Here is a 25,697-nt window from a genome sequence, read left to right as displayed (position 1 = left end):
GCCATACCATAAATCCGGGGACCCGGGTTCGGTTCCGAGGTCATTTCCTGATCCCTCCCCGTCTCTCTCTCTCCCCCGCTCATTTCCTGTCTCTACGCTGTCCTATCCAAATAGAGGTGAAAAAAGCCCCAAAAAAATCTAAAAAAAAAAATTGTGATAACCTCAATTGCCTTTTTGCACTACTGTGAATGCCACTGTTCAGCAAAAAGAGAAATCTATGTTGGCAGAATGAGGAATTGAAAATTGACTTAATTAAGAATTCTTAATAAAGATAACAGTTTTATCATAGTTTGGATTATCATGGGCACATCGTTGGCAAAACATAAAATTCTTAATGCAGACGGTTGCCTTGAAATTTCAAGTATTCTCAACTATTTTTTTTACAGTGTATTCTATAGATAGTTTTCACTGACGTCACGGCATTCCGGGGAACGCCCCCCAGCTGCCATCTTGGGGCGCAAACAAAACGGACCATCGCCACTACCGGCTACGTTATCTCGGACGAATTTATGAAGTTATATAGTCAGTTTTCTAAAATAAAGATCAATGTCGGCAAAATCAAGCAAACAGAAGTATATAGATACATTAGACGACATCTCACGACAACGGTATGCAGCCAAACTGGCCTTGATTGGGGGAATTGACCCCTACGAAGTGGACAAAGATGCATTTTCAAGTGACTATGCAGGGCTGCCAAAGCCTGAAACTGCCAAAGCCTGCTCCAAAGCCTGAAACTGACTTCATCAAACTTTAAAGGCTGTCTGATATATACAACTTTATATATTCACAGCGCGCCTTTTGGCGGATGCCGCCTTTTTCACGGCTGAATCGCGCCGATCCGATTTTTTATTTTTAGGGGGGGCGTTGGAGTGTCTGATTATAATTTCAAAGTAAATTCTGTATTAAAATTACTAATAAGCAAATCCGTTACAGTCCATGAAACAGGAAGTATAAGGATGAGAAAAAAACAGTTTAAATCGGAAAGCTGCGCACATATGCGCAGTCCTGCACACCGCTCGGGCTGCGCAAATGTGCGCAGCTTTCCGATTTAAACTTTTTTTTTCTCATCCTTATACTTCCTGTTTCATGGACTGTAACGGATTTGCTTATTTAGTCATTTTAATACAGAATTTACTTTGAAATTATAATCAGACACTCCAACGCCCCCCCTAAAAAAAAAAAAATCGGATCTGCGCGATTCAGGCGGCATCCGCCAAAAGGCGCGCTGTTTGCATCCCAAACACAAATCAAATCATACAGAATAGACCTAAAATGTTTTTCAAAAATGACCCTTGCGTGAGTGAAGTGACAAGTTTCAAATAGAAACGTGACAAACGAGCGATATTAAGTGTACATTACAATGTAAACGTACACTCAGCGGTTCCAGTTAGGCATTCTCCAGAGATTGTTCACATGATGTTTTGGTTTCCAAAAACAAACTTAAACACAATTGATTGTTTATTTAAACAACTTACCACTTATAAAATGATCGGAGCAGACTTTGCTGTGTTTGGAAGGCTGATAATCCTTGCGGTTGATTCTCACAAGCCATAGATTTCTCCTTTGTATGCTGAGTTTGTTTGCTCGCCTTCGTGCTCCCGTACAGTGGGAATTCCATAAAAGCTCCACTTGACTTCATCATTTGACCTATTACGACAGCCGTGAATACAACAGGTGTGCACCATTGCTAGCTTTAAATAGCCTGCTTGGGTTCTTTTGAAGACTTTGTACTCGCGCGTTACAATGTGTGCTCAGTCACCCGTACGGTAGCCTGGACCCCCAAGATGGCCACCACTAAGGAATCCCCGACTCTGTGACGTCATGTGAAAACTATCTATTCATACTCAGTCAACCATCATGAAATCTGATATGCTAGGTAACCAGCTACCGTCATTGACTATCAGTCACTGTCATCTATCAAATCATGCTTACTGATAAGTCAAATAAACAAGCCTATCTTGGTTTCCTCTGCATACAAAATTAATACATAATTCAAAATGAACTCCAGATGACGAAAATGACTTCCATATATGAAAATCTAACTTAATGATAAATTCTTCTGAGCTGTATTTAAGTGCTGTTCCTTTGCAAGCAGACAGCGACTGAAGGCCCAACTCTTCATCAGATGCAGTCCAGGCAAATTTCATCATATGCATACTCCGTGTAGCTCCCAGATTTCATGTCTGCCCGGACTGTGCATATTGACTGCACACGTGCAAAACTGAGCATGTATACGGCGTCCAGTACGTGAGAGTAGCTGCAGTGCGAAATACAGAAGAATGTTTTATAATGATTTTAGAATATTCTTCTTCCTCATCTCATTCTTCCAACATCAGCATTAAAGAAGCTGCTCTTCTTTCAAGTTGCAAACTACTATGCGTGCCTTTTGTGGTCTTGCTTTTATTTTATTTGGTGCATTGTCTTACTTTCAGGCCACGCCCTTTGCCACTCCCAATAGGTGAGGTGGGTATTCAATAAACGCCTAGTGTGCATGCGTTTAGAGATGCATACGTGTTCAACAGAAAATTGATGATAGTTGAGACACCTGGGGGTAGCATGGTGGTGCAGTGGTTAGCGCTCTCACCTCGTAGCAACTCCGTATCTCATCCGAAGCCAGCTGAGATTGGCTCCAGCTTTGTCTGAGCCCCTGAATAAGCAGTATAGATAATGGATGGATGGATGGATGGATGGGACACCCCCATGTGCACATCCACACAGCACGAAGCTGCATCCAAAGTAGTATACATGGGTTTTGAGCATGTGCAGAGTGTCATCATTGTAGCTTGTTGCTGATTAGACCGATTGATAGCATTACAACCGATCCCACTCTCCCCTAAAATGTAATAAAGGTAGTGTTACTTAAAGTAATTTTGGTTTGCTTGATTAACTGATAGTGGAATGTAGGCCAATCAGTACAACCAGTCAAGAAAATCACCTTTTCCATTTACTTTCATGCATTTGAACATCTTCATGGTCCCCCCCCCCAGATCATTTGGATACAAAAGCAATAACAACAGCATGTGTGCATTACCATTTATTACAGTTTGAAGTCCTGGGTCCAAAAGATGTTTAGCAAAGGAAGCGGATTCCTGTGCAGTTAAACCTTACGTGAAAATGACTCAGTTAATTCACGATGAAGCTCAACAACCAGGGTTAATATGAAGGAAATTATGAATCAATTCATTGTATAAAACTGTGTAAGTTTTAAAAAAAAAAAAAAAAAGGAAAAAAAAAAAGACATTGAATGTACTGGCATTGTTTTCTTCACGATCATGCTGTAAACTGTTTCACATTCTTTTCTCATCTGAGGTTTCAGCTTTAACACTATGGAACTGCTAAATGAAGTGCTTGGATGGCAGCTCGTGCATTATTCAAAATTATTCACGTAAAATGTTTGTAGTACAGCTCCTGTAATCGACTGACACTCCACTGATCATCTTCCATCGTGTCAATATCTATCGATATTTTATTTTCCAAAACTAACCTAGTATGCTCACGTCAAGCTTTTTTTTTTCTTCTCCCATCAGGATACATTAATAGCTAGGGCTCAGTATGTCAGTTTTATGACCAATACATAATAGCAGTGAACAATATGTTTTAGCCCATACCCATAGGCTGCATGGCTGCGGAATAGCAACATAACTCAAAATGGAGTGACTCAGCAAATATTTCCTGCCTTGTCCCTTCCTGTCAAAACCACTAAGAACTCGTTCTTAACACCAAAATACAAATCACTTTAAAAAAAAAAAAAAAACGTAGACCAATTTAAATTTGCAACAATAATTTTTTTTGAGAACAAACAATTTCCCTGGAGTTAGGCTCTGAAACTTAGGTTTCTCTATGTCTTGGTATGCATCCACTCAATTAAATATAGGTAAATATGTAATATATACAAAGTCATAAGCAAAACCTTTTAAAAGTCTAATCTTTATTATTATGCCTCAATTTAGAACCAAGAGCCTTTCAGATGGAAAAAGGGAAAAAAAGGATAACAAATATTGTCTTTTTTTTCTCTTCAATCTGCTTAAACTTGATTTCTGGCGCAGCAAAAACAACTGATGGCGAGTGTAGCTCACTGAGAAAAGCGTCCTCCTTGCTTTTCCCTCATCCAAGCTTGAATACGTTCTTTCAGCTCTGGAACTGCAGCAGACAACAAGAGGAAGAATAACATTAGAAATTCAAACAAGTAGTAGTTGCTGTATAAACACATAAATGTAAACAAGATCAACCGTGAGCTACTGCTCACTTACGTATCCCCCCCCCGCTCTCGCTTATATCAGAACGCAAGCAATTGAAGGAATAGGACACTTATTATAAATGTTGATTTCAACAAATAATGAACCCTGAAACAAGTAAGTAAAGGGCCGTGTCTCTCCCCAGGGATTTCAAATAGCATCCTGGTAAACTGTCATTTTGAAATAGCATTTCGCTTCTTGAAATAGTGTCAAAATCCACCCTATATGTTTTGTAAATACATTCAGTTGGTAAACAAGAAGTTGATGTGTGACAGACCTGAAAACGGTATACATGGTATAGAACCCCAAGCTGAAGCTCGGTACCAAATATCAAGCAGTTATGATTTGTAGTTGCTGAGAAAAGTGTTACGAAAATTTTGTAAATCAACGCTACATATTTTGTAAATACATTCAGTTGGTAAACTGGAAGTTGATGTGCGACAGACCTGAAAAAGGCACACGCGGTATAGGATCCCAAGCTGAAACTCGGTACCAAATATCAAGCAGTTATGATTTGCAGTTGCTGAGAAAAACGTTAGGAAAATTTTGTAAATCCACGCTATAATGTTTCGTAAATACATTTGGGCGGTAAACAGGAAGTTAATGTGTGACAGACCTGAAAATGGTATACATGGTATAGAACCCCAAGCTGAAGCTCGGTACCAAATATCAAGCAGTTGTGATTTGTAGTTGCTGAGAAAAGTGTTATGAAAATTTTGTAAATCAACGCTACGTTTTGTAAATACATTCAGTTGGTAAACAGGAAGTTGATGTGCGACAGACCTGAAAACGGCACACACGGTATAGGATCCCAAGCTGAAGCTCGGTACCAAATATCAAGCAGTTATGATTTGTAGTTGCTGAGAAAAATGTTAGGAAAATTTTGTAAATCCACGCTATAATGTTTCGTAAATACATTTGGGCGGTAAACAGGAAGTTAACGTGTGACAGACCTGAAAACGGTATACACAGTATAGAACCCCAAGCTGAAGCTCGGTACCAAACATGAAGCAGTTGTGATTTGTAGCTGCTGAGAAAAGTGTTACGAAAATTTTGTAAACCCACGCCACATGTTTCGTAAATACATTGTCGGTAAACAGGAAGTTGATGTGCGACAGACCTGAAAACAGTATACACGGTATAGAACCCCAAGCCAAGGTTTGGTACCAAGTGGCTATGATTTGTGGTTACTGAGAAAAAAGGGTGTTTCGGACGGACGGAGATACGGACGGACCGACCGAGGTAAACCAGTATACCCCACCTCCTTCGGAACGGGGGTATAAATATACAATGTAAAAAGCAAAGCAACTGTTCAAGCATGGTCAACTGAATAATAAAATGATTGTTTGAATAAAATACTGTTGAAGCCAGACTAATTTTACCACTTTGGAATTATGATAACTATGATAATTAATTTCACAGCCTGAATATCACACTGCATATTCACAGACAGAGTAGAGAGATGGTGCGAGTTGTCAATAAGCAGTAAATGCACCTAGTTAGAGGTGACGTAAATTTGCTTACACCACAGCACTACTGAATTCTTTCATCTGATCGGTCACATGCTGCTGATTAATTAAATAATATTGGCGGGCATTGAGTGGTAAATCAGATATATTCCATTCAGCGAGCATGATATAGAACGAGTCGAAGACGGAGTTCAATATCATGCTAGCTGAATGGCATATATCTGATATACCATGAAAAAAAGCCAGCCAATATTATTATTATTATTATTATTGATACACATTCCTTTTGGATGTTCAACACGTCTTTCTCTTTCAAAATCTTCTGTATTTAACAAAGCAAACCTGGCAGCCATGTCACAGAATTGTCAGCCGCTTGCTAGTGATGAAGTTTTACATCTCCGATGTGTGACGTCATGTTGTCTTGACAACCACGTAATATCGTAAACCATATTCAACTCTCATTCTCCATTGGGTAGAGTGACGTAATACACGTAGGATAAGCGATATGCTAACAATATTGCATGCTATCAAACAAAAGAATGAAACCCACTAGAAGGGAATAGAACACGTTTTTATTCCATCGAGAAAGTGTCCTGCATATATAATAATTTCCCATAACAGCAGCTCGGACAGTATATTACTACAAAATCTGCTGTCATAGCTAACACAAGGACTTGCATGGTTCCTCACGAATGGATTTTTTTTTTTTTTAAAGTGTAATTGCTGATGTACTGAAATTTGTAAGAAGACAAAGCTACAACTTTGTTTTTCCTTCATGGTAAAGTCCAAGACGGAGGGCTTTGTGCTGTGCACGTTCTTTGAGGAAACATCAGTTTAGGCCCCGGCCACACCGCCCGAACTTTGCTGGAGCGTTCCTTGAACGGTAGGGAGGGGGGGCCGAATTTCGACAACGCTCATCACCGCGCACAAAATGGGAAAAAAATCGAAAAAACACGGGCGTTGGCTTAGCGGTGCACCGCTGAAGCCGGCGTTGCTTTAGCGTTGGTTTAGCGGTAGCGAGCGGTGGTTTAGCGGTGACGCGAGCGTTGGTATAGCGGCGTTCTGCGCATGCGGGCTTTGGCTCGGCGGGGGTATAAAGTTGGTTTAGCACCAATCATAGCAAGTCTCTCAGCATCCATGGTGATACAGTTTTACTGTAACTTTGAGCAAATTCGATATAGATGAGGTCTGAACTCAACGGCAGCTCGATTCCAAATGAGCTCCTGGTCCATTTCTCCCCGTATTTATAGCCAAATTCTGGTCCCGCTCCGACACCTCTATACCAACGCCAAACCAAAGTTCATCGCCGCCATGGATAGCTGCTTCAACGCCCGACACCGTCCCAGCAACCCCGTGTCCGCTCGTAAAATGCTTACAACCGCTCCACCGAAGTTTGTGCAACGTTTAATCGCCGCCCGGGCAACGCTGGCGAAGCAGCGGTGGTCCAGCATTCAAGATTTCTGCGTTGGCCTAGCGGACCCAAGCGTCCACGAACTTGCGTCTAGCGGTGCCAAACTTTGACTGGGCGTTTGTGGAGCGAGGGTGAACTTTGCCGGGGCGGAAAATTGCCCCCTCCTCACCGCTCGCAATATTTTGTGCAGCTCAAAACTTTCGGAGCAGTAGGAGGGCCCCTCGAGAAACATCAGCGGTGGCCGAGCGTATACGGCGTTGCTTTAACGGGGGCCAACTTTTGTTAAACGGTGGTGAACGGTTACGAGCAGTGATGAATTTTTTTCACCGCTCCAGGAACGCTCCAGCAAAGTTCGGGCGGTGTGACCGGGGCCTTACAGCTGATATAACAAAAACTAACGTGCTTCTCGGGTGTTCCACAACACTATACAAAACCACGAAAGATTAATGAGTATGACGTATCATTCTTAAATAAGTTAAATATTCTAATTGTGTACCTGCTGTGGTATAAGAGGACAAACGCTTCAGGGCGTGCTTTTAAAGTGCCTATCACGGGTAAATTCAGGAGCAAGATCAACGTAATTCTCCTATTTTATATTAAACTTTGGTCAAATATCTGTCACATTTTGTGTAATTTTTTTTACCTTGTGCAATACCAGAAAAATTCAGTTGAAATCAAGCCATTTGAGGCGAATTGGTCCACCTCTGAAAAAACTTGGCATTTGGATTTCCCGGCAAACACTGATTTTCGTGACGTTGCGTGCGGGACGCCTCCCTCCGAATCCTACGTCAGCGCTGGTTTGTTTATGAGAAAACGACCTGGTGGCTTTCTGCAAATTTCTTCAACGTTATCGCGTAATTATTAAAATGGTTAACAGATGTAGCGTAGGAGGGTGTAGCAACACCAATCTTGATGGGATTAGTACTCATCGTTTCCCAAAAGACCGGACAATGAGAGAGAAATGGGAGCGCTTGGTCTACACAGGCTGTGCACTGAAACCGTGCAAAGCTCGCGCAGCCTGCTGGCGCTTCCGCAGGTGACGTCACGAATCTGGCTCCAGACTCTCTTGGGATTTTTCCAGACGCGTTTTGTTATTTTATTTTTTTCTGCTGGAGACAGATGGCCTTGTGCAAAATTACCCTTCTGGATGAGTGTGTAAAGGGACATACTTTCATATAATAAAAAAACAAACAAAAAAAACCCACGAAATTGGTCCAGAATATGCACTTTAAAGTAAACGCTTGAACTTCAGCGAGGTTGATTATTTTCCTATAAACAGCACAAACCTTCATTTTTTTTTTTTAATTCCGAACATAACACCCACTTGTAGGAAAAGTGTGTACAGATGTTGACAGGTCTGAATAAGGGCTCAAAACAGTTCTGGAAAATCCATGGCTTGTGAATCGTGTGCGTTTTGTACCTGACTCCAGCATGCTTTCAGTGAGAGGCTGCCTGTTGAAGGGGTCAGTCGGGGAGTTTAGAAGGTGTCGCAGGATGATGGATCGGTCCATAATGTTCCCAGAAGGCAGTTGAACAGGATCAGTCATAAGAGTGTCCATCAGAGGATCTGACACACAACAGGAAAATGCAGGGTTATTTGCTGTTCTGCAGCAGCCGGGACACCAGTTACAATACAACTACTAAAATAAATTAATATGAAATCTATTCTGAAATAAGAAATGTATTAGGCATTTGTGAAGAGTGCATATCAGTGAGGATCAAACATATGCTTGGCTGAAATCTCAGAGGATATGAACATGTTCAGAACGCATGCACTCAGGGGAAATCAAAGTACGTACGTACCCTGCGTTCTACCAGCAGATTACGTTCAGCCTGTAGTTCAGTGTTTGAGGGCTGAGATTTCAACCTTACCTTTAAACTCATCTGGAGCATCACTGTAGTCCATCTCAGACTGAGAGTTGCGTGCCACTATCTCCTCGACCTTCTCCGACAGCAGCTTAAACTTCTCGATGGCGATGGTAGATTTGATGCCCGCCTTCCTCATTTTAGAAATCACTTCCTCAAAGAGTTCCCTGCTATATGATCTCTGATCATACCAAAACAAAGAGAATGAGGGGGAAAACAGATTTTACTTCACGTCATCTTAAATCAGAGCTCCAAGTAGCTTTCTAATATGCTTCAAACCTGGTCATCAGCAATGGCTTTAGCAAAGCGAGCACAGTCCAGCTGCAGGTAGATATCAGTAAGCTGGTCCAACAGCTTTTTGGGCTCAAAACCATATTTCTCTGGGTTTTCTACCTTCAGGTCCCGACACTTAGGCCCACACAGCTGCTGGAGATTATAATTCAGCATGGCAGCCAGTCGTGGACCCAGTTCCTGTACAATTCACCAGAACATCTCTCAGCAATCATAACAAAATACAATTTGGTGGACACTAATATATATAAGCTGATGGACTTTGGGCTTTTTTGACAGTGAAACTGGCCAATAAATGGATAGGAAATGCTAACTCATTGTTAAAATCATTTTACAAAAAATTAACACATTCTTACTGTACATAATCATCTGATGGACAACGGCCAAAGATAGAACTTTTAATACAAGATGTTTTATTGGGTCTGGTTTCCCAAAGTAGCAGCAGAAATTTAAGATCAAATAAGTTATAATAATAAAATAAAAAGTTTAAGTAATTATTACAACAAAAATACTTTGTCTACAAAACAGATTACTGTATTGCACTATGTTTGCACCGCCTGATTACATGCACATCACAGGACTACTACATAACAGACAGTGCCCACTGGAAGATACCAATTACTTTATATTACCAACATCCATACGTTTACACAATTTCAGATCTAAGTGCATACCAATAATCTCTATAATTCAAAAACAAAATACCCAATTACAATAAATGCATACATTTTTTACAATACACATAATTGGGTGAAACCACTACAATCCGTACACGAGCTGGTGCGAGTGCCCGAGACTGGCACTACAAAGCCACCCCGGCCTCCGTAGTTCGGGTCCTTTGACCCAGGAACCCGTAAGTCTTTCAGTAAACACACACAGTGAAGCAACGGGAAAATGCAGCTCTCACCTACACACTCACAGATACATAAAATAAAAGACCTGAACTTAACTAATGTGTGTGTGTGTGTGTGTGTGTGCTGTTATATGATTACTGTAACTGTGTATGGTCAGAAAAGACGATTAGATAAGCGTAACTGTTGCACAATAACGCCACAAACACCCGCAAAGTTATTTAGCTGCTGGCTAGCTGCAGCTTGTAGCTTCCAACATTACTATATGCAGGGCTGCCAACTTTTCGAAATTCCTTGGAGTGTGATTTTTTTTTTTGGGGGGGGGGTGGGGGGGGGGGTGTCGATGGCAAAATTTTTCCGCACACCATGCAGTAAGTGGGAATTTTGTATTCAGTTTGATATTCACTTGTCCCCCTGCATTCTGGTGTTTTGTTTGTGGGTCGTCCAGCTGGAGATGGACAATGAAGGGGGGGGGGTGAGATTTTGGATTTAGTAGATGTTCCTGCATTCTGTTGGATTTTTGGAGTAGCCTGCTGTGCCATACCTACATTCTTACACACTCTGACTTGCCAGGCCTTCAGCTTGTGGCCAACAAAAGCACCAAGTTTTGGCTTAAAAGCCCCCACACTAGAAAACTACAGATGACTGCCAATGTTCCTGTAGCCCTATAGACCTGTGTTTCAGATTTAAAGGCAAGTTCATGTTTGAAAATATTTCATCAGCTAAGCCTAAACACCTTCTGAATTGAAACTAAATGTTAAGTTTTTAATAACTGTTACAAAAAAAGTCATGGGGAAGTCATGGCCTAACGGTTACAGAAACAGCTTTGGGACCAAAAGGTTGCTGGTTCGATTCCCCAGACTAGCAGGATTGACTTAAGTGCCCTTGAGCAAGGCACCTAACCCCCAACCGCTCTGGCAAGAGTGGTGGCGTACCTTGTGTCTGATTAGCCAAAGAAAAACTGATGATGTGATCATCAGTTCGGGCATTGAACCCGACCAACTGAACTGTTACAAAAAATAAGATTGTCCCTCACTGACTATTCATTATGCATTTAAGGGCTTTCCCCACCACTGGGTTCAGCAGAAGATTGGCATGGGGAAAAATATCAACAGCAAAAGAACAAATAAAATGCTTAAACGGTAAGCAAAATGTGCATGTGCTACAAGAAACATTAAAATGATTAAGTTTGAACAGTATTGAAACACAAAAAGCTGAACCTTGGCCATAGGTGGGAATGTGCACACAAAGCTGGGCTTAAAAATTTTGGTCATACTTAAATAAGCTATATTAATATATTTCTTATTAATTTATTTCTTATCTATGTTTCTTATTAGTAATCGAGCATTCATCAGGGCCTGTTATCTGACAAATATTCTCTACCTGTCTTGCCCTCTTTGAAACCCTGTCTCCTCAGTATATTGTTCTGTCTTTTTTTTTTTAATTATTCACAAGTTCAAGTTCTTTGATACTACAGGTGACCATGCTTTATTTACTTTAACTGAGCAATTACATACATCATAAATAATTAAAAATAAATACCCTGTAAATAAACAATAGGTATGGTGGCTAATGGCTCTTCTTGCATTTGTAATATTATCTCTTACTTGCTTTATTTTACAACATTTCCAGTATGGCTTCAAATAAAGTCATAAAGTATGATAACATACAGTAAACAAACTAAAAATGCGCGTTAATAACCAAGGAGGTGCTCTCCCGTGCTGCTTGTTGGGGAAGATAGAGGCTGTGGCACGGCAGTAGGCCTATAATGATTTATCATGCCTAGTACACAGCTCTCGATATGGCATTAAATATTCTCACAACACACGTAGGCTAAAACGATTAAGAAACTTTATATAAGTTCATAATTACGCCAGTAACGCCACACATACCTGTCTGAGACACCCGTCTTCAACTCGGATACCTTCTTCTCCCTCCTCTTCCTCTAAATTGACGGTAGGCAATTATCCAACTTCCGGCGAGTGCAGCATCATTAGATGCGCCACCTACCACAGGGGAGTGTGTACAGAAGGGAACACCTCTCTGCCTGTTTAGCCGTGCGTAAGGCGTAATTGATCAATCACAAGTGGTTGGCGCGACGCAATGGGTAGCCTAGATCAGATAGATAAACTAGATTTTTTTCTAGCGTGAGAAATCGGAGGTATGGCGTGTGAGCGTGTGAAGACAATCAAATGCGTGTGTCTCACGCTCATTGTGTGAGAGTTGGCAGCCCAGCTATATGTCAGTATAGTGTAATGTGGTGCGGTGTAGTGTAACGCAGGGATAGACCTCAATCTGCAGAGCTCTGTGTCACAATCTGTATGCAGCCGGCCGGATGTTTTTCTACTGCAATCGTGGGGCCGCATACAGGGCTACCTGAAGCATTTGTTTCATGGTCTTCTGCGTTCCAACATTATAATAAAGTGAATACTTGACGATTTATTTGGTGTATACTGATTAAGTAAGGGTTTTTTTTTTTTGGGCCACGGGAAGAGTGGCGGGCCAGAATAATAATGTGGCGCTGTGCTGCTTTAAAAGCGCCCGTGAAGAACACTGATTTTATTTATTTTATATATAAGCTTGTCTCTACATTCCTCAATTATCAGTGTAAATAGGATTCTTTCCTCACTCTCTCTAAACAAAATCCACCCAATGACTAAGAGCAGCTCAACTTTCACACAAGACTATAAATACCTGCAGGAATCAGAGTGCAAGGGGTTTATTTACAGGGCAGCAGATGTGCACTAATCCTTCACGGTTTACCAAAGCTACATGCTTAAAGGAACTTAAGCCACCCCCATAGCTCTGTTAAGCATTCCTGAAACCCCAGAACAACTTCTGTTCTTTTGTTTTTGATATTGTTGCCTGACTTATACGTATGACTAAAATTAATTTCCTGTATTGCACTATAAGGCGGCACCCAAACTGTTCCAGACTGTCTGGTACTGAACATTCAGGCCCAAAGGTGTATTAAAACCACAGAGACAGGACTCACAGGACGTAGGAAAGGTTTCTGGACTTGTTTGGTCAGAATGTGGAACATGTCCACAGTCTCTGTGGCTAAAGCCAGGTAGGAGCGAGATACTCTCTCGTCCTGGGTCAGCTGGGACTGGCGACTCTGCTGCTGCTCCTGAGGCAAACAGGACACATGGATCAGTGTGGGTCAATATGAAATTACTTTCCATTCACGCATCAGCTGTACATTTTTCTAAAAGAAAATCTGCACTGAATGTTCAGTTTAGTTCAGGGCAACACCGAAATATCACAGTCTACTGTGCACTAACCCTGGGCAGCTGATCCCACTGCTCCTTGTTCTTCATCTCCTCCTGGATCTCATGGATGCGCTTCAGAGATTCCAAGCTCTCATCCAGCAGGAATGTTGTGTCGTTGATTAACATGTTAATGTAGCGCACAAACTGCTTCCCAGAGCTTCCCAGGAAGGAGGGGGGGAAAAAAATAATCAAATTATTTTATACCACAGTGCTGCTGAATTCTTGAAGAAGAATCTCTTGGTCAAAAGGTGTTGATTAATTTTCTCTAACAGCAACTCTGCCAGCAATACCAGCTGCAATTCATACCACACATTTTATTAATGGGCTCATTTAAATACATCATTTCTATAATAACAGCTCATTCACAGCATGGCAGATGCTTCATGTAATCCAAGACCAATAATAAACGGATAATAAAAGCATGCTGTTTATCAAAGAAAAATAAAAAACTGTTGATATGGTAAAGCTTAATGTAAGTAGATGTTGTACATTGATGGAAGGAGTATCCATTATAACAGCTTTGAAAAATTTTAAAGATATATGTAAGTGAACTTTGTCAATCAGACCATGTAACAGAATTACACAGAGGATTGAAACTGCGTTTCCCCAAACTCCAAATGTGCAGTATTAAAAAAATTGACACACAACTAAACATAAAAGTGCACACAGACATCAACAGATAAGCAAATTAACACAACATATAGACAGACAGTGGGCATACAGTTCCCAGAATATATATATATTTGTAACAGAACAAAATGTTTTTGGAAAATAATTCCCATAGTTGATCATTTTCCATGGACTGCATGCCTTGTTTTCTTTTATACACAACATATACCAATTGCAGTGTGAGCAATGAGGAATTTTAAGCAGACTGTCACCAGACAGATAAGTCTGAAAACGTTGTCCGTCCGTCCAAATTTCAGCCTGTCCAAATGATGGGCCAAAGCCCTGGAACAATGCAGCCGGGGGTCCAGGGCCTACCTTAGGGCCCCAGAAGCTGAAGGGTTTTAGACTACGTTCAGACTGCACCCTGAAACGACCCATATCCGATTTTTTTGCCCATATGCGACCTGTATCCGATTTGTTATTGACAATCTGAACGACAGAGATCCGATTTTTTTCACATGCGACCCAGGCCGCTTGGATATGTGGTCCTAATTCCGATGCATATCCGTTATTTTCACATGCGACTGCAGTCTGACCGGACAGGTCGCATTCATGCGACCTACACGTCATCAACAAGAGACAAACGTCACTATTCTGCGTTGGCTAATCCCGCCTCTTTGGTGGAAAACAACAACATTTGTACAGTTTTCAGAATTTAAATAGACTTTTATAGAATTGATCAAGCTAATGGTGGATTTGGTAGGGACCTGGATGTTGATCTGTTAGCCTGATTAAATAAAACAGTTTCTATAACTGATTTATAACTTAAACCATCCTGTATTACAAGATTATAAGATTGTTCTGGAAATTTCCAGTAATTTGACAGCTTCGGTCTCATTAGTCTGCTGCCCACATTAATCAGATTATTGTGCGAGTTCCGCCACCGCCACAAAAACCACAACGCCAGGTCTCGCCTCATCTCCATACTTTACTTGCAAACTTGAAGAGTGCGCTTTTTTTTGTTTACGTATTACGTAGATGTGCTTATTACGTGTCAATTTGCGCATGCGGGACACTTTTGGGTCGTTTTCCGTTCATATTGGAGATCGCATACAAGTCTCATATAATTGGTAATGTGAACGGCCTAACAAAAAAATCGGATTTCACAACAAATCGGATATGGGTCGTTTTAGGTTGCAGTCTGAACGTAGGGATATATATACACTACCGTTCAAAAGTTTGGGGTCACTTTGAAATGTCCTTATTTTTGAAAGAAAAGCACTGTTCTTTTCAATGAAGATCACTTTAAACTAATCAGAAATCCACTCTATACATTGCTAATGTGGTAAATGACTATTCTAGCTGCAAATGTCTGGTTTTTGGTGCAATATCTCCATAGGTGTATAGAGGCCCATTTCCAGCAACTCTCACTCCAGTGTTCTAATGGTACAATGTGTTTGCTCATTGCCTCAGAAGGCTAATGGATGATTAGAAAACCCTTGTACAATCATGTTAGCACAGCTGAAAACAGTTGAGCTCTTTAGAGAAGCTATAAAACTGACCTTCCTTTGAGCAGATTGAGTTTCTGGAGCATCACATTTGTGGGGTCGATTAAATGCTCAAAATGGCCAGAAAAATGTCTTGACTATATTTTCTATTCATTTTACAACTTATGGTGGTAAATAAAAGTGTGACTTTTCATGGAAAACACAAAATTGTCTGGGTGACCCCAAACTTTTGAACGGTAGTGTAGGTACTATAATAACACTCATGAAACGTAATGTCAACAGTGACTATTATGTAAGAATAGATTTATTGTTAATTACCAAATTTCTTATAGACTTATTGTAAACACAGTATAAAACACAGTTAAAATTCTGAGTACGAGATTCCAAGTAACTTTGGAACAAAATGACTTAAAACGACTCAAAACTAGACACGGTCATATCATTTGGCAGTCAGACTAAAATCTGCTTGACTAGAACTTAGAAAATATAAATCCACATCCTCCAAAGAATATGACTATGACAGTCATTCTTATTATGAATGAAAAAAATGCACATAATCATAACATAACCATTGACTGGCAGTTTGGCACTTAACATAATACTGTACTGCAAAGTTTCATGTAAACTGAACTCTTAATCAGCTGACTGGATCAATCAGATACTGTCAACCCTAAAACACTAGTTCAAACTGCATCGTACAATTAAAAACAGTGAATACTGAGTGTATTATTAGTCTTATTTAGCGTGCCACAGACCCTTTGTCGGGATACAAAGCCTGTAGTCGTCTATTTTCTTTTAACTTTACTAGTATACCTAGCCAGCTGATAACAGTGTTGCGTGGTGTCATGCCAGAATGCACTCCTACTCGCTGATGACAGGAGACTTGTCATCCATCTAGACAACGTCCGCGATCGGCCAATCACAGGCTGTGTTACGACATTTGGAAGAAAATTAGAAGTAGATTAGACCCACAGCTTTACAATTTTTCATGGGCCATCCGGTTTGATGCTTTTGAAATACAGATGGACACATTCCAATTATTTTTTTTATCAACCACCCAGTCCGATGCTTTTGAAATACAGACGGACAAATGCGAAAATTACCGGTCAATGTCGCTGGTCCGGCCTTATTTCCCACACTGCAGTTGCAACAAATCATGCATGTTTTCCCATTTCAGCGGATGACTCAGTGCAAATTTACTGTAACTGTATTCATTCAGATTAAGAAATAAAAAAATAAAAAAAAAAATAAAAAACTCACTTGAACTCCTCAAGGAAGGTGCCATGATGGCCAATGTTTTGCCAAAGGCTCTTAAAAATGGTACTGATATGGTAGCGGATGGTGAATTTGTCATAGAACTCACTAGTGGCTCCAGTATGTTCTACGTCTGGAGAAAAAGAAGGGAAAAAAAACCCCACACTTAAAAGCAATACACAGTATTCAGCACAAATAATTTTTTCCTCAGACCAAAAATAATAATTATCTGTGAAACCCTTATTCGCATTTCAGAAATGAACAGTTTATATGGTCATTTATATTGGATTTTGCAAGATTTTGGTAAAAATGTCATTGTGGTCAATAATCCATTCTAACGTATAGCGAAATCCTAGCTAACATGAAATAGTCTTTAATTCCTATGTTAACGACAGAGCTAATTAAACCCAGGCAACTAACCTGTATAAAACTTCATGAGGGCAGGGACTAGCTGATTGACTGACAGCGGGTGGTTCTCGATCATCTCAAAGAAGCGTTGTGTGCGAGGCTGAACTGCTGGGTTAGTAACAAACAATACCTCCACCAGCTTGGCAATCAAGTATGGGTTTCTGATGTAGTTCTGACTACAGATGAACACCACCAGAAAGGTCACAATGTCCTGAGTGCATGGCTCATACAGAACCTGAGGAGAATACCTAGCAAAGAAAAGAAAATTAAACGGAGCATTCAGTATCTGGGTACAAAAGGAAATTTTATTAACCGGGGCTCAGAAACCCAATGGAAACCCAAATTTGGTCTTTGAATCACACCAAATAAACTTCTGTAATAGGAGAGACTTACTGCACAATAAAAAGCATAAACTCTGCAACATCCTCAATGTAAAACTCAGGCAGGGCAGCAAAGCTTTTAGGGATCTCAGGATTCAGGGGCAAGGTGACGCTGTAACATTATTGGACAGATAAAGGCAGGTAAGATGAACATCACAAGTCAAGTGCATGCTCGAGCAGTAAATAAGGAAGAGACTGACTTTGGGTAGGCAGGGTCTACGATGCGCATGATGAGCTGAATGACTGTACTGTAGAACTGGAGACATCTGCGCAGTAGATTCTCATCCAGTAAGCCGGCATCAGCACAAGCCTTGGAACGTACCAATTTCTATAAAAACAGAAAAAAAAAAAAAATCACAGAACACTTACGACAGTCAGACAAAGCCTTTATTTCAAGAAACGATTGCTATTACTAAAATGTCTGCAAGAGTTTAACATTGAACTAGGAATCAGAATGTTGTCACCAAGGTGTTATAATTCTGCCTACTTCCTTGTCTCGAGACTTGCTGGAAGACAGCTTAGCTTACAGAGTTTTGCTTTACACATTTTCTGAGCACCACCCACTTTTAATCAGGAACACGAAACTCAAATAAAACTTATTTGTATTGGCCATTAAAGGAACAGTCCACCGTACTTCCATAATGAAATATGCTCTTATCTGAATTGAGACGAGCTGCTCCGTACCTCTCCGAGCTTTGCGCGACCTCCCAGTCAGTCAGACGCGCTGTCACTCCTGTTAGCAATGTAGCTAGGCTCAGTATGGCCAATGGTATTTTTTGGGGCTGTAGTTAGATGCGACCAAACTCTTCTGCGTTTTTCCTGTTTACATAGGTTTATATGACCAGTGATATGAAACAAGTTCAGTTACACAAATTGAAACGTAGCGATTTTCTATGCTATGGAAAGTCCGCACTATAATGACAGGTGTACTAACACCTTCTGCGTGCTTCGGCAGCGCATTGATACGGAGCTCAGATATCAATGCGCTGCCGAAGCGCGCAGAAGGTGTTAGTACGCCTGTCGTTATAGTGCGGACTTTCCATAGCATAGAAAATCGCTACGTTTCAATTTGTGTAACTGAACTTGTTTCATATCACTGGTCATATAAACCTATGTAAACAGGAAAAACGCAGAAGAGTTTGGTCGCATCTAACTACAGCCCCAAAAAATACCATTGGCCATGCTGAGCCTAGCTACATTGCTAACAGGAGTGACAGCGCGTCTGACTGACTGGGAGGTCGCGCAAAGCTCGGAGAGGTACGGAGCAGCTCGTCTCAATTCAGATAAGAGCATATTTCATTATGGAAGTACGGTGGACTGTTCCTTTAAAGTGCAGTATTTTAACAAAACACTGAAGTAAGAGCCTGAAAACGATCAATACGCATCGGTCTTTGTTTCCTTCTTTCTTTCTAACACCAGGATCTGTTCTCCATTTCACACAGTCTGCTAGTAAACGCTGCCTACTTAGCCCACTATAATGTGGTACAAAATATGTCAATGAATGATAAAAAGTCATTTCTGCAAATTCCATCAAAAACTTCAACAGCATAAAGACAATACTTTTCAGAGAATATGAACAGGCATAAATGCCCTTAAGCCTTTTCCTGACTATGTAGACGTGTATATGTCTATCCAAGTGGTTTCTCCTTTGTTGTGCGATTACCTTTTGAATAAAAATCACTATTACATTGATAAAACAAATCAAACCTAATGCACCTTACAGTTGCTCCATTATCGTTATTAGTAATTGTCCAGTACATGTTGCTTCTGCTGTTCTTCCTACTCATCTTGTACTTGCTCATGGTTAGTTGGTAGATACTTAGTTCAGTATCTTTAGTTCACTTGTAATGCTATCAGCTCCTCAAACAGCTCGATGCTTGGACTGTATACTGCCTCACTTCTAAGTCACACTGGATAATAGCATCTGCCAAAGTGTAAAAGTCATATAACGTTTGGTGGATTTCAAATTTCAATTCCTGTAAAAATCATAAATGTAACTTTTCACTAAGGAGTATAAAGTAAAATTTACAGGACTGTGCAAGAGTCTTAGGCACATGGAAAGAAATGCTTTGGTCCAAAAATGGCTTGAATAATAATGAAAATGTTTCAACATTAAATGAATGAATGAATAAATAAATAAATAAATAAAACCACACATACTGTACACTATAAACAGTAAGCCATAATAAATGAAACAGTCAATATTTGGTGTGAGACGACCCTTTGCTTTAAAAAAAAAAGTCATCTCAGGTACAATGAGTGCAGTTTGATAAGGAAACGAGCTGTAGGTTTTACTGAGCATCTTACAGAACCGGCCACAGTTCTTCTGGACACTTTGTCACACTCGCTTCTTCATTTTGCACCAAAACCCAGTAGCCTTCGTTATGTTTTCTTTTTTAATCTGAAAAGTGGTCTCTTATGTAATATGCCGCTCAGATAGAAACATGGGGCGGCACGGTGGTGTAGTGGTTAGCACTGTCGCCTCACAGCAAGAAGGGCCGGGTTCGAGCCCCGTGGCCGGCGAGGGCCTTTCTGTGTGGAGTTTGCATGTTCTCCTCGTGTCCGCGTGGGTTTCCTCCGGGTGCTCCGGTTTCCCCCACAGTACAAAGACATGCAGGTTAGGTTAACTGGTGACTCTAAATTGACCGTAGGTGTGAATGTGAGTGTGAATGGTTGTCTATGTGTCAGCCCTGTGATGACCTGGCGACTTGTCCAGGGTGTACCCCGCCTTTCGGCCGTAGTCAGCTGGGATAGGCTCCAGCTTGCCTGCGACCCTGTAGAAGGATAAAGCGGCTAGAGATAATGAGATGAGAGAGAAACATTTTTTTCCCCTCTAACATTTAATTTTATGCTGGAAAACAAACGTTTGGAACTCGAAAATGTTTCTGTACCGACTCGATAACGTAGAAGTCATAAAACAGTAATCTACAGCAAAAGTTTGTATGGAAAAAAGTGTGCCTGAGACTTTTGCGCAGTACTACGTATTTTAAAAAGTATAACGCAATTACTTACTCACTAAAAATATTATATATTTGTTTCTCTTTTCGATTTTAAATGCATAGAAAAGTGGAAAGAAGGTTCAAAGAAGCAAACCTTCAGCTGGGTTTTGCATCTCTTCAACATCTCCCTGTGACGAGTGGCCAAGGGGGAATCTTTCCACTGGCTTTCGCTGTTTTTCAGCTCCTCTACGGTTCTGCAGTAGACAGACACACACACACAGACAGTGTAAAGCCATGAAACATTATACTACCACTGCTGAGTGTTATGCGATGCCAACAGTAGGGGGAACCATCGACTTATGGTGATGATACACGGGGCAACTTTTTGGGCAATGTTGCCGAGCAATGTTGCTGGCAACGGGCAACTAGGTGAGACACAGGGCAACTTTTCAGGGCAACTAACAATGGGCAACAACAGTTAGCAACGGCAGTTTACAGTTAGCTAAAAAAAATCGATGTCTTAATTTTTGCTGTGACCATTTAATCAAGCTGTCTGTTGTTTTTTAGAGCTTTGGTGAGGTAAATTCCTCCATATAGAATATTAAAATAACAACTTACCGGCGTAAAAACAGATGAGGAGTCTCTCCATCTCTTCACTCCACTGACACTGAGCGGCCGCCATATTTGTTTAAAATTTCTGATCCGAACCTCACCGGAGGTCACATGACTCGATACTCGCGTTCTGATTGGCTTATCTCAAAAAGTTGCCAGAGATTATCAAAACCATTCAGAAAGAAACAATGTTGCCCAATCTCAATAGAAAAGAGTCAAAACGCAATTGCCCAGCAACATTGCTCGGCAACATTGCCCAAAAAGTTGCCCCGTGTATCATCACCATTAGAGAATACGGTCAGGAAAAATGAGCTCATTTGAGCAATCTCGTCTGGGGTTTGTATTTTAACACGAGGGACTGGAACAACTGCCACTAATGCAGTACTACCAGCATCTAAGCTCTTAATTCAAGCAGTGTTTGGAAAAAGCAAAAATGACCGATCAAAGCAAAGCATTCAGGTTCAATCCACCAAGATATTTAAATCAGAACAGCTTTAAAACTACGCAACCTTAAAACTTAATATTCAGTATAATTTAATGACTTAAAACCCCTGTTATTCTTATTGTTACCAAGTATCCATGCATGTACCTGTTCAGATCTCTGATGGCTCTTAATCTACGAATATAACGGCGGCATCCAGGCAAGATGGATAGGTGGTGTGCATGAAGTGTCAGGAAGAAACATTCTGTAGGGAATTTGGGCTCCGTGAACTTGGAAGGGTCTCCATCTATGAAAGGATAGAAACAAATAATGATATACCACATCAGCAAGTATCAGAGGTGGACAAAGTACCCAACTTCATTACTTAAGTGAAAGTACAGATCCCACTGTTCAAATGTTACTCCGATACAAGTTAAAGTCGTACAGTCAAATTTTTACTTAAGTTAAAGTACTTGTTTTTAAAAATACTTAAGTACATTTTCTGTCAACGCATTGTTGTATTATTGCCACAACACTTACAAAACCTAATGCCGTCACCAAGGACGTTAAACCGGAGAGTGAGTGAAGGACAGAAATGTGAATTCACAAAATGAACGCAAGCTGTGCCATCATGGTGGTTTAACGTTAAGCTAGCTAGTCAGTGAAACTCCACCTGACATGCTAGCAAACGCTTTTCACACTCGAAATCATATTGGGTAGCTAACGCTACTAGAAAAGAACGATTTCTACATTTTGTTTATTTGGCAAGATTATGCTAAAACATATTTCTGAAAGCACTTCAGATAAGTTAACGTTATTCATGTTAGCGTAACTCCGTTTTTACATGCTAACTAACAGTGTCCACGTTAACTAGCTACGTGTAAACGTTAGCCGTGGACAAGGCTACAGCAACTTGGCGGGCAAGTCCACAGAAAGTCATTTGGCTAACCAGACTGCATAGCTACGTTTGCAACGTTATCGCTAACTCTAAAAGCACAGACAACTTCATTACAAGCTTTTTCTTGGAATAAAATGTTTATATACTTCAATACACTCCCGCAGGTTGGACGGCGAGTTTTTGTTGCCCATGATTGTGGTTCATTTTCGGCAAACAAAGCAAACATTTAAAACAAAACGCATCTTTAATCCTTTCAGAAAACTGAAACATGGGTTGTAGGTAAAGCCATGGGTGCGTGCATTCCCCAGAAGAACCGCCTCCTTCCATTCTGCCATCACCTGATTGTGTTCAAATAACGCTGCTGAGAAATCACTGAACTTGATTTTATACAGCCTACGGATGTGACGTGACCCGAGTGATTACTGACAGGCTGTCTCTGTTTTTTTTCCCCAGGTGACACTATCATCTTTTAGAAAAGAAAAGAAAAAAAAAATCCACTTTCAAGCTGCTTCAGAGTAACGAGAACCTTGATAGAAATGCAGTGGAGTGAAAAGTACGATATTTGTCTTTCAAATGTAGTGAAGTTAGTCATAAGTTTCCAAAAAAAATAATACTCAAATAAAGTACAGATACTGGCGGCACGGTGGTGTAGTGGTTAGTGCTGTCGCCTCACAGCAAGAAGGTCCGGGTTCGAGCCCCGGGGCCGGCGAGGGCCTTTCTGTGTGGAGTTTGCATGTTCTCCCCGTGTCCGCGTGGGTTTCCTCCGGGTGCTCCGGTTTCCCCCACAGTCCAAAGACATGCAGGTTAGGTTAACTGGTGACTCTAAATTGACCGTAGGTGTGAATGTGAGTGTGAATGGTTGTCTGTGTCTATGTGTCAGCCCTGTGATGACCTGGCGACTTGTCCAGGGTGTACCCCGCCTTTCGCCCGTAGTCAGCTAGGATAGGCTCCAGCTTGCCTGCGACCCTGTAGAACAGGATAAAGCGGCTAGAGATAATGAGATGAGAATGAGATGAGTACTCAAAAAGTGTACTTAAGTACAGTACTCAAGTAAATGTACTTCGTTACTGTCCACCTCTGGCAAGTATGGCCCAACTAGCGTATAATGTATTGTGTAAGGGGGGGAAAAAGCACCCAAGTTAAATATCTCATCTCATCTCATTATCTGTAGCCGCTTTATCCTTCTACAGGGTCGCAGGCAAGCTGGAGCCTATCCCAGCTGACTACGGGCGAAAGGCAGGGTACACCCTGGACAAGTCGCCAGGTCATCACAGGGCTGACACATAGACACAGACAACCATTCACACTCACACCTACGGTCAATTTAGAGTCACCAGTTAACCTAACCTGCATGTCTTTGGACTGTGGGGGAAACCGGAGCACCCGGAGGAAACCCACGCAGACACGGGGATAACATGCAAACTCCGCACAGAAAGGCTCTTGCCGGCCCCGGGGTTCAAACCCAGGACCTTCTTGCTGTGAGGCGACAGCGCTAACCACTACACCACCGTGCCGCCCCCAAGTTAAATATATAGTCAGCAATTTGGTGGAAGTTAGCTGAAGCTAGCTGTTTTGAGAATCCAAACAAGTTCAGCTCTTTCTTTCAGTGTTCCTTACAAAGTCAAACCTCTAAAACAATGGCGAAGCGAGAACCTTTGAATCTTGGTGAAAGCTTTTAGAATTACCAGGCAACATGATCAATAAGCAAGTCAAAATGACTAGGTAGATGATAATGGTTCATATCAAGGCTCATAGTTTTTACCGCAAGCACATTTTTTTTATTGACAGTTGCCAAAATGTCGAGAGCACATCACCAAAAATGTTCATTTTTAACAGCTGCATTAGAAAAAAAAAGCTAAATAAAAGAGAAGGCGCATGGAACCTAATATATTAGACATGCACTCACGCAGCTCTGCAAGCCAACTCTTCAGTTCCTCCAGGCTGGATTTAAGCCGAGTCTCCTCGAGGCTCACGTTCAGCCGACACTTGTGGTGGAAGATGTAGAGGGGATCCACCGTCTCTAGCTTAATCTTCATACTCAGCTGCTGCAGCACCCATAGGAAGTTCATCATGAAGCCGTCTGTGGACACTAGTTTATCATCTGTCTATAGCCCCCGCACAGGGGAGGAAAAAAAAAACAAAAACATATTTATAAGTCTGTCACATATTTTCTAGGGACCACACACACACACACACACACTGTTAAAACAAAAAAGTAATTTCAAGGAACCCAATAAAAGACACCTAGTCAAAATATTTCTCAGTAAATAATTTATCATCGGTGAATGTTAGAAAATATAACTGGTTCCAGAGAAAAAGGCATGTATTTGGATTAAAACAGAGATTACTCAGTGAAGGACATTATGAAATTTGTGAAAGTAAAAACTCCCAAACAAATATTGAAAAGTAAAGTAATTGGATAGTTACTCTCTAGCACCAAGTACCCTTGAGTGAATTGTGCTTCCAACCAAATGATAAGAAATACAGAACACAATGGATACAGGGCTCGAAATTCGCGGTGGTCCGGTCGCCCGAGGCGACTTAATTTGTCATTTGGCGGGTAATTCCTGTCACTAGGCAGCCCGGCTGGCTAGTTGAAAATAAAAAAATATATATGAAGTGAAGATTCAGACTAGGGCTGTGCGATATAACGAATATACTCGATATATCTCCGAAAATTCTGTGTGAGATACATATAATTATTATATCGTAACTATCGAGTATTTTATGGTCATCTGCTGACTTGCGTTTGTTTCGTGTTTGTTTAAAACCTTTTCCGGTGGTTTTCTCCCTGTCCCTCAGGCAGTAACGTGAGAGGCTGCCTAAGGGGAAAAAAAAACCAATAACGTCATGCACTCGCCAACCAATCCCGGGCGACATCTCGGTGCTGAAAAGAACTTGCGGGAAGATTTCCTAGTTTCGGTTTACAGCGCTGACTCAGTTCGTGCAATCGCTGGTGTTGCGTAGGCTACCGTGTAAGCTCTGTCATTTTCTGCGACAAATTAAAAATGGAAGCGGACGAATTGGTTCCTAAAAGAACTAGTAAGGGGTCAGTCATCTGGCATTTTTTTGGATATCGCGAGGAGGACGTGGAATAGCAAATGCCAATTTGTAAAGTGTGCAAAAAAAAAAAAAAAACAGTATCAAAATATTCGGGTCTTGAAATAAATGCACATTAGTCATGAACAATGGTAACTACTCTCTTTTGTGTTATTTTTGACAGAAGTAAAATTCAGACATGAACAAATTTTGGTGAGTTGATTTTCCGTTTGG

General features: G+C 41.0%; 1 protein-coding gene across 2 annotated transcripts in view; it reads right to left on the bottom strand.

The window, feature by feature from the left end:
- Positions 1 to 3,021: 3,021 nt before the first annotated feature.
- The window catches only part of ube4b (ubiquitination factor E4B, UFD2 homolog (S. cerevisiae)), a 60,002-nt gene continuing 37,326 nt past the window's right edge, over positions 3,022 to 25,697 (bottom strand). For both annotated transcript variants that reach the window (XM_060938397.1, XM_060938396.1), the window contains 13 exons: positions 24,331 to 24,529; positions 21,695 to 21,833; positions 20,648 to 20,747; positions 17,755 to 17,882; positions 17,568 to 17,666; positions 17,187 to 17,422; positions 16,773 to 16,899; positions 13,408 to 13,552; positions 13,119 to 13,253; positions 9,261 to 9,452; positions 8,988 to 9,162; positions 8,536 to 8,682; positions 3,022 to 4,140 (listed from right to left, as the gene is read on the bottom strand). In XM_060938397.1, coding sequence (XP_060794380.1) covers positions 4,073 to 4,140; positions 8,536 to 8,682; positions 8,988 to 9,162; positions 9,261 to 9,452; positions 13,119 to 13,253; positions 13,408 to 13,552; positions 16,773 to 16,899; positions 17,187 to 17,422; positions 17,568 to 17,666; positions 17,755 to 17,882; positions 20,648 to 20,747; positions 21,695 to 21,833; positions 24,331 to 24,529 — 1,890 coding nt within the window. In that variant the 3' untranslated portion in view covers positions 3,022 to 4,072. The remainder of the gene's footprint in view (positions 4,141 to 8,535; positions 8,683 to 8,987; positions 9,163 to 9,260; positions 9,453 to 13,118; positions 13,254 to 13,407; positions 13,553 to 16,772; positions 16,900 to 17,186; positions 17,423 to 17,567; positions 17,667 to 17,754; positions 17,883 to 20,647; positions 20,748 to 21,694; positions 21,834 to 24,330; positions 24,530 to 25,697) is intronic.

Source organism: Neoarius graeffei, chromosome 13 (assembly GCF_027579695.1).
Source record: "Neoarius graeffei isolate fNeoGra1 chromosome 13, fNeoGra1.pri, whole genome shotgun sequence".
In the NCBI taxonomy this organism is placed as follows: Eukaryota; Metazoa; Chordata; class Actinopteri; order Siluriformes; family Ariidae; genus Neoarius; species Neoarius graeffei.
This window is presented reverse-complemented; position numbering and strand designations above follow the sequence as displayed.